A 13,849-nucleotide genomic window follows, 5' to 3' on the forward strand; every position below is an offset into this window, starting at 1 on the left:
TCACACGCGATACCCTTGAAATGCTCATGGAAGACTCGACCAAAGACTGTATTCGGCTAAATTGCCTCTCTAGGGTTAGTGGGAATCGAGCTCTTCGCGCCTGTCTGATTTGCGAGAGCCATTTGCAGACTCGACATCACCACAGAGCTGCGACTTCAGAAGAGCAAGAAGAAATACCTCAACGTCAGGCTCAGCTGGGCCGTAGCCATGCCGACCAAGGCCGAGCGCAAACAGTTGGATGCAACACTGGCTGCTTTCCACTCTAACTATGCCTCTCCCGCAAACTGGGGAAATGAGAGATGGCATGGCTCACTTTATCCAGCCCTTGCCAAGCCTACTCGTTACGCTGCCCTGGTGAATCACTATGTTCCCCGTTCCGAATTCGACAAGGTTCTCGCCACGATTTCGGAACAAGAAACACAGACAATCCAGCTTCCAAAGGTGCCATCAGACTCGGCAGAAAATGCAACAACAACACCGCGGATATTGCTTTTCGAACACGTTACCCCGGTTGTAGAAGAAGACGGCAAGAAGCAGGACGCAGTCTTCCTCTTCCCTCCCCCGCAGCCCATTCCCACCCCATCAAACGGCGGGAAGGACCTCTTGTCGCACTGGAACATGGACGCCGCCTCTGCCCTTGGCGCACACATGCTCTCCGTCCAGCCCAATGACCGCGTCCTCGACCTCTGTGCCGCTCCTGGCGGCAAGTCTGTAGCGCTGGCCCAAATGATCTTCCCGCACCTGCACGCCACTGGTGCCTCCTCCTCAACGCCGACCCAACCCACCGGCTGCCTCCACTCCAACGAAATCGACGCAGGCCGCAACAAGCGCCTTGCCGCAAACCTGCGTGCCTACATCCCAAGCTCACTCTTCGACAGCGGCGCAGTACGAGTGCTGCGTCTGGACGGCGCCGATGGGGCGCGCACCGTGGCGAAACTGCCGTGCGGTGTGGGCGGCTACGACCGCGTGCTGCTGGACGCACCGTGCTCTTCGGAGCGTCATATCATCCACGCGCACGTCAAAGCTGCTGCCGGAGGTCGGATTTCGGATGACATGGCACGGTGGCGTAAGGGGTCGAGCAAGGCGCTAGCGAAGCTGCAGGCGGAGCTACTAATGACAGCGTTGCGGGCGGTGAAGGTGGGCGGGAGGGTCGTGTATTCGACGTGCTCTATTGAGACGGGCGAGAACGATGGGGTCGTGGAAAAGATGCTAGCGGCGGTAGAGAAGGAGAGGAAAAAATTCGGGTTGTCGTGGGATGTGAGATTCGAGCTGGGAAGCTTGCGAAAGAAGGGGGAAGAGGAGGCTGAAGTGGATGATTCATTAGAGAGGCTGACGGAGGAGACGAAGTATGGCAGGATTGCCGTCCCCGATCACCCTGGTGGTGGCCAGTGGGGCCCGCTATTTTTCTGCGTCATCACGAAGGTGGCACGGAAACCTTAAGAGGGACGGCCTGCTGCCGACACCACATGGCGAATCGGAGACTAAAAGAAAAAGATTTTAAGACCAATAACGAGTAGTGTACACTTCAAAGAGATGATGTATCTACAGCTCAGTCGACATTGATGCACACCTTGCCGATGTGCTGGCCGCTCTCCAAGTATTCGTACGCCTTCACAACCTCATCTCTCGTAAAACCGAACGTCTTCTCCACCGGAACATTAAGGCGCCTCGCACCCACGAACCTGACCACATCCTCCAGCATCTGCGTAGAACCGATAATGATTCCTCTCACGACCGCACTCTTACCCAGAGCCAGCAGAGCGACGTCTGGCATCTCGGACTGCGGGATGCTGGCCAGAAAGCCAATGACGGAGATGATGCCACCCATGGCGATGGCTTCGATGCTCTGCTTGATGGTGCCGGCGCCCCCGTTCTCGAGGATGAAGTCGACGCCGTGTCCGCCAGTGATGCGCTGCGCCTCGACGGCCCAGTTGGGCGTCTTCTTGTAGTTGATGACGTGGTCGGCGCCGTATTTGGCCTGCACATACTTGAGCTTCTCGTCCGAGGAGGAGGTGATGATTGTCGTGGCGCCCGCGGCTTTGGCGAGAATGAGGCCTGTGATGGAAACGCCACCTGTGCCTAATCTCGGGGTCAGCAACATCCCTTCTTCTCAAAAGAAGACAATATGAGTGGAGACGACTCACCTTGGAACAAAACTGTCTGACCAGGCTTCAGGGGAATGTTACCGTACAGCGAGTTCCACGCCGTGACGCCTGTGCACACTAAACTCGCCCATTGAGCGTGGCTCAGCGAGGAGTCCTTTGGTACCTTGACCACCGCTTCAGCGGGGAGGACGATGTACTGCCTCAGCACTCCATCGACGGGACCACCCTGGCCGTTGTTCCAGTCGCGCTGGGGGCCATAGAGGTTGGTCGGATCGAAGGTGCCCACGATGGTGTCGCCTTTGGCGATATTCCTGGAGACGGCGCTGCCAACCTCGACAACCTCGCCCACCGCATCCGAGCACGGGACGACCTTTTCCTTGACCGGGAAGGGGTATGTGGACTTGGAGATGGCGAGGTCACGGTAGTTGAGCGCGACGGCGCGAACGCGGATTAGGACTTCGCGGTTACTGATGGTGGGGATGTCCTCCTGGAAGGTTTGGAGCTCGTGGTAGGACTCGCGGTTGCCGGTTAAGCGGAAAACTTGCTGTGAAGGCATCTCGAGGTGGTTGAGGGAGTATTGATGCTCAGTGGCTTGTGGGTTAAACGCAGTGACGATCTGTTGCAATCTATCGTTGGATAGAGGTAGGCTTTATACTTCAGCATCAGACAAAATTCTATCTTACCAAGAACCAGACGGATTCTGTGATTGCTAATCTATCATTACAAAATCCGGTGTTGATGCGCTGAGTCTCATACGGAGCTCGTGAAAGGGGAATCTACACTACGAGCTGGTGGCTACGTCAGTATGCTTATGCTAGCTCGGAACTACCTTCTAAACGGCATAGCCTAGGGAAAGTATCAGAGCCCTAGTGGTTGCCACGTCTTTCCTAACGAAAGACCAAGAGGTTTGAAAGAATTAGGGTGGAGAGGATACCTCCAATTTTCGAGCCAATCACAACGTTTAGCGCCGATTTCCTTCTCCAAATGTCTTACAAAGCAACCCCTAGTTCTCCAACTGACGAGCAAAGTCTCCAACAAAGTGCTCTGTTGCCTTTTTTTTTATAAAAAAAAAAATTGTGATTAGTATTCTTTGCTTTATTGATTGTTCATCAGTAGTGACTTTAGCGTCTAGCAATGCTGATGAATCTACATACATTTAGTGCATCAACGGAGGTCATTGCGTATCTCATGCTAGTGGACGTTGATATCGGTGCATGTGATCATCACGGACGGCGGCTTATCTATCATCTACTGCACCCCCGGGCTTCAAGCATGATGGATTTAATCGTTTCATCTCACAGTTTCCTGCGACCCGACAGTTGTATGTGTGGAACCCCGAGATCTTTATGTTGAGCTATTAACAACTGTGAAACAAGTATAGTTTCTTAAATGATTGCCAAGTGCATCTCGAAGTAATTAAAATGCTCAGAACTCTTAACTTGTGGTCTCAGAACGATTATCATGAACGATTGCTTTCATGCAGAAGCCGCTCTAATCATCAGATGTTGGGACACTCATAATTCAAGTGTATACATCGAGGTTAAGGGATGTGAAGAGGAAACATTGCTCTAGGCTGCTTGTGTAGTTGGCTACCTCTCCTCCGTGAGATATCTTGTCCAAAGATGTATCGCCTGGTAGTATCAGCTTGATAGCGAAGAGCCAAACAGAGGTGACAATGGTTGCTTGTTGGAAGATACACGGAACAGTTGAAGATTAGCTACGACGGAAGCTACGTCGAAGACCCTCTGTCAATGGCTTGGTTCGGGTCAGCGGTGTTGTCACTACTTTTGACGGAAACTCACGGAAGACTCAAAGATGAAAGTCTAGTTGATTAAGTTCTTTGACTGGTATATCTGGATTTGGATGACTAACGCCATCGGCGAACACACAAAGACGCCGAGAAGGGAGCAAACAAGCGCGGCTGCTAGTCGTGGCTTACCAATCCTACGACAGCATTTATGTTTCCTTATATGCCGTAGTCTTCACAGCTTTCGCTTCAGATATACGACAACCACGTGCCCCTTTGTTGCATTTTTCATACCTACGTCAACGTGGAAATACAAGTCGTCTTTCCTCACAACCGAAAATGGCAGTGTCTGAAACGGTCAGCGTGGCCGACGACTCGGAGCTCATCTACGAAAAGCTGGATCTCGTCATCGACGGCGTTAAAGTCCAACTCTCTACTGTCCGGCGTTCTACCAGCACGCGTCTCGCACCTATCCTCTTCCTCCACGGCTTCGGTTCTACGAAAGAAGACTACGTCGACCTTGCATACCACCCCTCCTTTGTCGACCGGCCATTCATCGCCTATGACGCGCCCGGCTGCGGGTCGACGTACTGCTCCGACCTCTCTGCGATCAACATTCCTTTCCTCGTCCAAACTGCGGTGGCCGTCCTCCAGCACTTCAGCATACCACGCTTCCACCTGGTCGGTCACTCGATGGGCGGGCTCACCGGCCTCGTTCTTGCCTCGCAGGCCTCCTCGACAAACGTCTCGGTCCTCTCTTTCTGCTCTATCGAAGGCAACCTCGCGCCCGAAGACTGCTTTCTCTCGCGTCAAATCGTCACGCACGACCACGCCGACGCGGCGACTTTTCTATCCCTCTTCGTCGAGCGCGGGCGGCGATCTCCCGCTTTCTCGTCCGCACTTCATGCGGCCGGTGTGCCACAAAAGGTGCGGGCCGGCGCCGTGCGCGGTATCTTCGAGTCCATGGTTCGTTTTTCGGACGACGAAGACCTGATGGGCTGGTTTCTGGGTCTGTGCTGCCCGAAGATGTTCATGTATGGCGAGCGCAACAAGGGGTTGACGTACCTACCAAAACTGGAGAAAACAGGGCAGGTGGAGTTGGCTGAGGTGCCGCTTTGTGGGCATTTTCCAATGTACAGCAATCCGGTTGAGATGTGGAAGAGATTGGGAGCCTTCTGGGAGGCGACGGGGGTTTGAGGGCTGTTTGCTTGGATTGTGATATAGACCCGAAGAAATCGGATTATGGCATCGGCCTTGTGAATCGAATTTGTAGATTTATTTTTTTTCTTGTTCCGAGCGACGAGAACTAATGAGATACTGGATCAAGTTTGATAGTGACTCATCCTTGTTCGGAGGCGTAAATGCGGTAGGAAGCGAGACATGTGAGAGCTTTGTAGGAGAAACAATTACGGAGGCAATGAACTGATGCGCAGATGACATGACCTTAGATGCCATGTTCGGTCTAGCGCAGCGTCGGGGAAAGGAAAAGGACGCCGACAGCGGCGCCGACGATTCTCCAGGCCGAAGCTCTTCAGGCGGAAGGAACCACATCGTTCCCACATCTCTGACCACGCCCTGCGACCCTCCGGTTAAGTGACACTGCGCCGGTGACCATGTCCGACGCCGGCGACAGACGACAAGCGCTCCGAGCGGGCTCTGCGTCGCACAAGTACAGAGCCGGCATTCTGGCAAACAAGCCGAGGACGAAGCCAGTCGCGTGAGTGCTTTCCCAATCTGCTACGCCTCCAGCCGACTGATTGCTGCAGATGCCGCCGCTGCCATGCACGCAAGGTCAAGTGCTCGGGCGGCAAACCGTGCACCAACTGCAGACAGCTCGAATGCCCTGATGATTGCGTCTACCCCGCCCGCGACCGCCAAGTGCGAGTGAGCCAGAAGTGAGCACATCGTGGACGTCTCGCCGTCTCAGTCTTAACCCTCGCCAGTTACATCGAGGAGCTGCTGGAGGAGAACGAGCGCCTGCGCGAGTCAAGCCACTCCTCCACTACCCTTCCCACCCCCAACCCAACCACTGCCCCCGAGAATGAACAGTCTGCCGATGCCTCTGAGAACGACGAGACTGTGCGCAACCCTTTGCTCGAGGACCGCGCCTGGTTCTTTCCCATGAATACGTCCGAGATGCCCATCCACATTGGCGAGGCAGCCGACGCCGCCTTTGCAACACGCTTCCGCCAGGCCCTCTCCGACACGCCACACAGGCACATTCCAAGAACCCACTACGTGACTGATGAGGAGCTGATGGCTCTGACCGACATCGACTGCCAGTGGCCCACTGCCCCGCGCGCTCGCTTCCTGGTCAAGGTTTCTCTCAACACCATCTGCCAACGCTTCCATGCCGTTCGCAAGAGTGCTCTCCTTGACGGCCTCGAAATGGCAATTCGCAATCCTACAGGCTGCGACGAGCTTTTCAAATGCAAGCTTTGGGCCATGTTTGCCTTGGGAGAGGTCTTCTCCACTCGCACCGTCTCTGCCCAAGGCTTTTTCCCAGGCCTGGTTTACTTCGCCCGTGCGAGCAGGATGCTACGCGTAGTAGGCGAACGCCCAAGGATCGATTCGATCGAGATACTGCTTCTGCTTGTAAGATCTGTACCAATGCTTCTCCGTGCCTATTTCAGCTGACCTTCTTTGGCTTCAGTCGTTCTATTCTCTGACCGTCAACAGGCGCCATGCTGCATACTACTTGGCAAGCTCTGCAGTGCGTCTGAGCATTGTCATGGGTTTGCATTTAAGTGTGCCAGAACACCAGCTGAGTGATAGAGGTGCGCGAGAGCACCGTCATCGTATTTGGTGGACAGCATACATCTGTGATCGAATGTGGGCCTCGAAGCTCGGCCAACCTGCGTCTATCCTGGATGATGACATTGAAGTCGACCTGCCATCCAGTGAGGGACTGACAGGTCCTCAGGCCAGGGATTTCGGCGACCCGGATTACATCATTGCAAGCATACGCTTAGCCAGACTGGCCACGCATATCATTGCCTCGATATACAAGAGAAAAGGGCAGCACGGAGCCTTCTCCCAAAGGGTCCAGCAGGCGTTGCGAAACTTGAGGAGTTGGGTCGAAGAGCTGCCGAGCCATCTGCAGCTCGACACGGAGGAGTCTTTACAAGCAAAGTCAAAGCCCATTATATACTTACACCTATCTTTCAACCAGGTAAGCCCCGTTGCCGGAAGTCTATGTCTACTCTGTTATCTAATTCGCCAAGTTTGTCGTTCTTGCAACGCGACCCATTCTCCTGCACGTTTTCCGCACATATCGAGAATCTTTACGGACGCCGGCAAGCTCACCAACGCCAATCCCCGAAACAGCCCTCGCTCTCGCAGAGGCCTGCATCCGCTGCGCGCGGCATTCCTATCGTCTGCTCACCGAATCTTGGATCGACGGCGCCTTCGCCACCTTCGGCTACTTCGACACGCAGTATCTTTTCTCGGCCGCTACGATCCTAGCCATCTCGAGTTTCCTGAACAGCAAAGATGCACAAAGCGACGGGGATCACTTCGAAACGGCGGCGCAGTTCCTTGGCCAGCTGGAGCAAAACGGCAACTTCGCAGCCAAGGAGTTCTGCCGGCATATTGATGCTATGCGACGGATCATGCAGGAGGCGCGCGGTACTGAAACGTATGCTGTCAACCCATCTGCGCCACAATCCTCTGCAGCCGCCGGTGTAGTCCAAGGCGAGGAAGTCCAGTATACGCCGGGCTCAATGGTGACGGCGGGAATGGCGCTGGCAGAGCCGTCGTTGCAAGAGTTCCTGTCCCAGCCGGATATCGACTTGAGGTTTATCGATACATCGATATACGATGGAGGGCTGCAGAGCTTGTATTGGCCCGAATTGCGAGGTGAGGATTGGATGGGAGGCGGTCCTTGAAGGGGTACAATGTCGGCTCTCCCCCACCTTTAAGGGGGACAGAATCATGGATTATGTCTGCGTCCGCTCACGAGCCAGCTACTTCTGACTGTACGTTTGTTTTCTTCCACAGTCGTTTCTCCATCCAATTCTGCATTTGCAGTCCATATTTGGCCGTCACAAGCGTGAGAAGGCCACCCGTGAGCACAAAGGCCGCACCTGTATACTCGTCAGCAAGCACTCCTGATGGAAAAGAATACGTCCTTACTAATTGTGTTCGTCCACCCAACTCCGACTGCATCAATCATGGGCACGCTCGTCCCGCTGGCCGCAGCCGAGAAGGAGTACTGAATGCAATACTTACTCGCGATCACGTTCATGCGCCGCCTCGGCATGACTTCCGCGCAATACGTGTTCAAGCTGGCAAAGGCCGCCAACAAACCGGCAGCGGTGAAGAAAGCCAAGACAATGGGCAACGGCAAGCCGCCTTTTTCGAACTGCAGGCACCAACCGTAGATCAAGCTGGCAGCGGGCACGACGAAGAAGAAGGAGACCATGCCGGCGTTGAGACGGTCCTGCGGCACGCGCACGCCGTCGCGCCGCCGTATCCATTTGCGCACCGTGTGGTCGGAGAAGCGGCCGCCGATCATGGTGCCGGTCAGGAAGCCGGCGGCGGGCGAGAGGTAGAAGAGGCCGGCGACGAGCGGCGACGTCAGGCCGAAGCGGGTGACGATGATGTGGCGCGGGGCCGAGAGCAGGCTGTACTGCGACCAGCTCAGCAGGCCGCAGGCGACGTCGGTGAAGAGGATGTTTGGGTGGGCGAAGAGCGAGAGCACGTTGGAAGGGTCGAAGGCCCGGAGCATCTGCGCGACCGTCATGGTGCCGTAGCCCGGGGCGTCGAGCGTGGCGCTGTACGGGATGCCGGCGAGCGAGAGGATCAGCCCGGAGCCGCACATGGCGGCTTGCAGCCAGAGGATGGTGCGCCAGGACTTGTACGTCACCATGATGCCTGCGACGAGGGGGCCCAGGGGCGGGCCGAGGACGGTGCCCGCGAGGAAGAAGCCGGTTGCTGTGCCGCGTTGGACCTGAGGGGGTGTTGTCAGCGGATTTTTAAGTAGTACTGGAGGTCACTTTTGCTTACAGGAGGGAAATACTCGGCCAGGATGACCTGGCCGGAGACATGGAAGTAGGTGCCAGACAGACCGGACAGCACGCGCATGGCGACAAAGGTCTGGAAGTTGGGCGCCAAGGCGGTGCCGATGGTGAAGAAGAAAAGCATGACGATGCACATGTTGTACGAGACCTTGCGCCCGACGATGGTCCCGATGGGGCCCCAGATGAAGGTCGAGAAGCCCATGGCCAGGAGCACGCCGGCGTTGGCGACGTTGATGTCGGCGGTGCTCACGTCAAAGGTGCTGGCCACCTCGTTGGCGGCCGAGAAGAGCGAGGTCGAGCTGAAGGTGGCGGCCAGCGTCACCCACGAGGTCACGAAGACGATGAGGCATTTGCGCCAGAGCGGATAGGAATAGTTGTGGTTGGTGTTGGACTCGAGCTTGCGGAGGGCAGATTCGAGTTCCGACGGCTGTGGTGGTGATGGTGCGGCGGTGGCGGCAATGGGTGGGGTGCTGGTTTTGGATTCTTCTTCGTACTCTTCAGCAGGCTCGGCGGGAGACACTATGGACGGCGGCGATGATGACGCTGCCTCTTCGGCCTTGCGTGGGTTGTTCGACGCCATGTCGTTTTAGGCAGGAAGAGCCAAGTGATTAACGGAATAGATCCCGTGAAGCTTGCCATTTCTTATGCTTGAGGCTCTCGCTCTTATTATGTATGCTGAGCCTTTTTCGACTTTTGACTCACATCATTCGTACCTTGGATGTTTGTGGGCGCAGGATCCACTTCTTTCTTCCTTGGAAGACGTGACTCTGGTACTTCGGCGTTGCGTACCCGATGCCGCGGCGAAATGGGCACAATACACCGAAGGGTCCCTGGCCCATTAACCAGGAGCAAAGAATGTACGTCTTTTGCGCCATTTTCTGGAAAGCAAGGGAGGACATGAGGAAGTGATTGGGAAAGAAAAGAAGAGTCGTCGAAGAAGAGGACCCAGCCCGGGTTTCTGACGATGTGCGTGAGGTCAGAAGACCATCAACCCCTCCCTCCCTGAACCAAAGGGAGCGAAGAGAAGCATGATGGTTACACAGTCCTTATATCATACAGTCTCTAGCATACACTGCGTTCGCAAATGCCTAAAAATTAGGCGCAAACGGTGACGATCCGCTTCGCTCACGCAGGGAAAAACGACAGGTGCATAAAAAGCGTGAGTGGTGCTCTAAAAGATTGATTGCATGATCTAATTCGACCAATGGTGTGAGCGGGCCACGACTTCGTAAGTAAATTAATGCGTGCGGCAATTTGAACCACAGAATCTCCCCTACCCTCTTGGAAGCCATTGCGCGAGGCATACTCGAGCTTGCGAATGATTTCCTTGGTGGGTTCTGGTAGCCATTTGATCCTTCGGGATCTGGATATGGGGCTTAGGCGTGCGGGGAGCAGCTTCTTGGGTTTGACTAAGCCCCTTCAGTACGGATCCATGACGCCACCAACAATGCCCTCGACCTCACCGCCCTACAGCCGCCGCTGAAGGAAGCTTTGCACTCTGGTCCTCGTAAAAATTACACGTGTTCTAGGCCAGACACCACAGTCCAAGCCACTGCACCATGGCGGAGCTGCCAAGGTCGCGCAATGGCGCAGCGATCCTTCCGCTTACAGTTACACCGCTAGGCGACCGTTTGCTATGCATGTACATACGAGGCGGAGTTCACCAGTTGCAACAGTCTTTGGCCGTAAGATTGTCTTATAAGCAGCTGCTGCCGCATTGAAGCAGACCATCCATCTCGCCGGGTACATCCAGCAGCAATGCATCCAATCAGTCTTTTCGCGCTAGCCGGTTACGGTACTATTGTCAGCGCAGCTTGGCCCCCAGCCCCTGATCAATTCGTGGCCGGAGCCACCACCCAAAACTGCCCTCTCGCCGGCCAGCTGTTCCCGCCGCCAACCAACCCCGAGTCCAGCGCTGCCCTCAGCGCCGCCCACGCAAGCCTAACGAGCCAACTTGACGCGGCGCTGACGTCCGGGGCCGTTCTTCCGCTCAACATCACTATAAACGACACTTTCTTCTCCATCGGTGTTTTCTCTGCCGATGCCACTCTGTTCGACTATCACTATGCCGTGCCTGGCCAGGAGAACGCCACAGCCGAAGGCAAGGTCGACAGCGACACTGTTTACAGAATTGGCAGCATCTCCAAGCTGTTGACAGTCTACACGCTGCTGGTTGAACGCGGCGACGTTGACTGGAACCAGCCAATCACGAAATTTATCCCCGAGCTTTCTGATTCCACCGACGATGATGATGAGGATGAGTTGGGCAAGGTCAGATGGGAGGACATTACTGTCGGTGCCCTCGCTTCTCAGATGGCCGGCATAGCGCGAGACTGTAAGATTCCCCATCCAAGGCGGCCTCGGCGCCTGCTGACCTCGTTCTAGATGCTTGGCCGGACCACGCGACAAACTTCACAGAAGTGCCTCTCCTAAAGTCGCTCCTGGGAGTGAACTCATCAGCCATCCAGCCCGATGACATTGCGCCTTGTGCCCTTCCAGTCCAGGGAGCGACCGAGCTCACTCTTTGCACGCGCGAGGGTATGTGCCCCATATAGCCACAAAACCATTGACTGAGCAAATCCAGAGTTTTTTCATGGACTGAACAAGCTGGGCCCCTACTTTCCCGCGTTCGAGTCTCCTGTCTACTCCAATGCAGGCTTCCGTCTTCTCGGCCACGTCATCGAAAACATCACTGGCGAGGCTTTCCATGAAACCTTCCAGCGCAACCTGATTGATTCACTTCAACTCAATTCCACCTCCATCACCGCCCCAGAGGATGAAACCCACGCAGTCATCCCTGGCAACAAGCTCTCGGCCCAATGGGGCATCAGCCTTGGCGACGAGGATCCGGCCGGCGGCTTCTACTCCAGTCTCTCCGACCTTACCGCCATCGGCCGCTCGATCCTCAAGTCGTCGCTCCTCTCCCCGGCCCAGACGCGGCGATGGCTCAAGCCGCACTCGCGCACGTCCGACGACAACGCCGCCATCGGCGCGCCCTGGGAAATCTCGTCGTTCCGCATCCCGCTGACGGCCAACGACACCACGACGACGCGCATCGACATCTACGCCAAGAGCGGCGCGCTCGGCCGGTACCAGAGCTTCATCGCCCTCGACCCGGACCGCCAGTGGGGCTTCGTCGTGCTGGGCGCCAGCCCGTCGCCGGCCGTGCCCGTCTACTACGTCGGCGACGTCGTCAGCCGCATCTACGGCCCGGCCTTCGAGGCTGCCGCGCGTGAGGAGGCCGCTGCCAACTATGCCGGCACCTTCGTCGCTCCTGACGGGAATAGCACCCTCACGCTGGCCCTGCAGCCGGACCGCCCGGGCGTCGGCGTCGTCCAGTGGACCAGCAACGGCGTCGACGTGCTGAAGGACGCGCCCGTGCCGAGGGCAAAGCCCGCCGACGGCCGCAGCCTGAGCGTCCGCTTGTACCCGGCGCGGCAGCGCACCCGCAACAAGGTCGCCTTCCGAGCGCTGTTCGAGTCGCTGCCCAGCTCCACCCTAGGCGGGCCCATGGAGAGTGCCTGCATCACGTGGTTCACCGCGGACTCTGTGCAAATTGCTGATAGGATGCTGGACGATGTGGTGATCGGGGTCGACGAAGAGACGGGCAGGGCTGAATGGGTCGAATTTCGGGCTTGGAGGATGAGGTATGAGCGAGTGTAGGTTTTTTTTTTTTTTTGGTTGGGTCATGAGTGATCACGCGTTATAATGGCTTATTATCAGCTGGGGGGAAGTGTCGTCGGGTATAGATGGGGTGTTTTGACTTTCCGATTAGAAAGATGTATTATTGACTCTTATTATTGCTAACCCAGAAATGAATAGACAATCAGAAGTTTTGCTCCATTGAAAATGTTACTATGTAATGAGTGAAGCTTTGATTGAATGACTTTTGAGAACACTTCGGTAACCTCTCGAAAGCTTCGCACTGATGCAAGAGTGAGCACCAAGACGAGGACCTCTGAAGTGCAAGCCAGCTATATCATAGTAGTTTTATATCAAGATAGCTGAAGTCCAGCGACTACGTCTCTGCCCCCATTTTATGCTTCACTGTCCGCTGAAGCCTCCTGTTTGAGTCAATAGGTACCACGCTCAATATAGAAATGAAAAACCGATCAATAGGGGTCGTCAAGGGACAGAAGTACCCTCAAGAGTCCCTACCCCCAGTTCCTACCCTCTCACTCCATCCCCCTCTCCTTCAACCGTATTATGTGCTTGTCCAAGCAGATGCCATACCTCCACAGAGTCCAGTCCATCATGTCGAGCGGACCAAGAGTTTTGTCAGTGCCAGGTCGACACCTCTTCACTACTTCAATGTCTGGAGCCACTCCAATCTTGTTGCGAATGATTTCCTGGACTTCTTCATAAGCTATCGGCAAAATTTGTGAGTTGCCACTTTCTAAGGCAACCCCAGGAAATCGAGGGTAAGCTTGCAATTGTAGACGTTGAAGGCGCCCGGTGTAGCGGCATATGATGGGGCAGCTGTCTAGGACGCTTAAGACTTCGTGGTAGGCTTCTGTTGTTTCGCCCCCTTAGCTCCCGACTTCGAAGGTGCCGTGGCCTTTTTAGGCTTTGTGGTGGTAGTTCCACTGGGCTTAGGCTTAGGCTTATCGTTTCCTGGTCCTGCCTTCGGAGATGAGGCTTCTGCTGGTCCTGCTTTTGGGGGTGAGACTTCAACTGGCCCTGGAGGTTGGGAATCCAGCCGCGCCGCCTTGCTCGGTCCTGCCGCAGGCGACTCTCCCTTCCTTTTGAGATTTGCACTGGTTGAAAAACCCAACCTTCTGCCGGTGGTTGTGTTGGCTGTTGATGAGGTGGGCGTCTCAGATCTCTCTCTCTTTAGCATGAGCTACGGAATTCGTCAGTTCTTGGTCTCAAGTCACAAAAGAGTAAGTCTCACCAAAGGAGATATCTCAAGTGTTTCAATGTACTGTTCCGCCGGCTGTAAGGCATTTTGGTTTGCGACATTTGACGTCTCTGAA

At 55.5% G+C, this 13,849-nt stretch overlaps 6 protein-coding genes across 6 annotated transcripts; 4 read left to right on the forward strand and 2 right to left on the reverse strand.

The window, feature by feature from the left end:
- Positions 1 to 207: 207 nt before the first annotated feature.
- Positions 208 to 1,440, forward strand: LTHEOB_10733 (Methyltransferase nsun3; the record flags this gene model as incomplete). Its single annotated transcript, XM_035507411.1, has 1 exon — positions 208 to 1,440. The coding sequence occupies one exon, from the start codon at positions 208 to 210 to the stop codon at positions 1,438 to 1,440; it is 1,233 nt and encodes a 410-aa protein (XP_035367088.1).
- Positions 1,441 to 1,549: 109 nt separating this feature from the next.
- LTHEOB_10734 (Zinc-type alcohol dehydrogenase-like protein) lies at positions 1,550 to 2,661 on the reverse strand (the record flags this gene model as incomplete). Its single annotated transcript, XM_035507412.1, has 2 exons — positions 1,550 to 2,079; positions 2,145 to 2,661. 2 exons carry the CDS (start codon positions 2,659 to 2,661, stop codon positions 1,550 to 1,552), a joined length of 1,047 nt encoding a protein of 348 aa, XP_035367089.1.
- Positions 2,662 to 4,191: 1,530 nt separating this feature from the next.
- On the forward strand, positions 4,192 to 5,049 carry LTHEOB_10735 (uncharacterized protein; the record flags this gene model as incomplete). The annotated part of the gene is made up of 1 exon (XM_035507413.1): positions 4,192 to 5,049. One exon carries the CDS (start codon positions 4,192 to 4,194, stop codon positions 5,047 to 5,049), a length of 858 nt encoding a protein of 285 aa, XP_035367090.1.
- Positions 5,050 to 5,465: 416 nt separating this feature from the next.
- LTHEOB_10736 (uncharacterized protein) lies at positions 5,466 to 7,739 on the forward strand (the record flags this gene model as incomplete). Its single annotated transcript, XM_035507414.1, has 6 exons — positions 5,466 to 5,569; positions 5,619 to 5,747; positions 5,796 to 6,447; positions 6,506 to 6,587; positions 6,666 to 7,024; positions 7,077 to 7,739. 6 exons carry the CDS (start codon positions 5,466 to 5,468, stop codon positions 7,737 to 7,739), a joined length of 1,989 nt encoding a protein of 662 aa, XP_035367091.1.
- A 67-nt stretch (positions 7,740 to 7,806) lies between these two features.
- On the reverse strand, positions 7,807 to 9,453 carry LTHEOB_10737 (uncharacterized protein; the record flags this gene model as incomplete). Its single annotated transcript, XM_035507415.1, has 3 exons — positions 7,807 to 7,937; positions 8,083 to 8,803; positions 8,860 to 9,453. The coding sequence occupies 3 exons, from the start codon at positions 9,451 to 9,453 to the stop codon at positions 7,807 to 7,809; spliced, it is 1,446 nt and encodes a 481-aa protein (XP_035367092.1).
- Positions 9,454 to 10,631: 1,178 nt separating this feature from the next.
- Positions 10,632 to 12,536, forward strand: LTHEOB_10738 (Beta-lactamase; the record flags this gene model as incomplete). The annotated part of the gene is made up of 3 exons (XM_035507416.1): positions 10,632 to 11,208; positions 11,259 to 11,411; positions 11,458 to 12,536. 3 exons carry the CDS (start codon positions 10,632 to 10,634, stop codon positions 12,534 to 12,536), a joined length of 1,809 nt encoding a protein of 602 aa, XP_035367093.1.
- Between the last annotated feature and the right edge of the window lie 1,313 nt (positions 12,537 to 13,849).

This window comes from Lasiodiplodia theobromae (assembly GCF_012971845.1).
Source record: "Lasiodiplodia theobromae strain AM2As chromosome Unknown scaffold_41, whole genome shotgun sequence".
Lineage (NCBI taxonomy): Eukaryota > Fungi > Ascomycota > Dothideomycetes > Botryosphaeriales > Botryosphaeriaceae > Lasiodiplodia > Lasiodiplodia theobromae.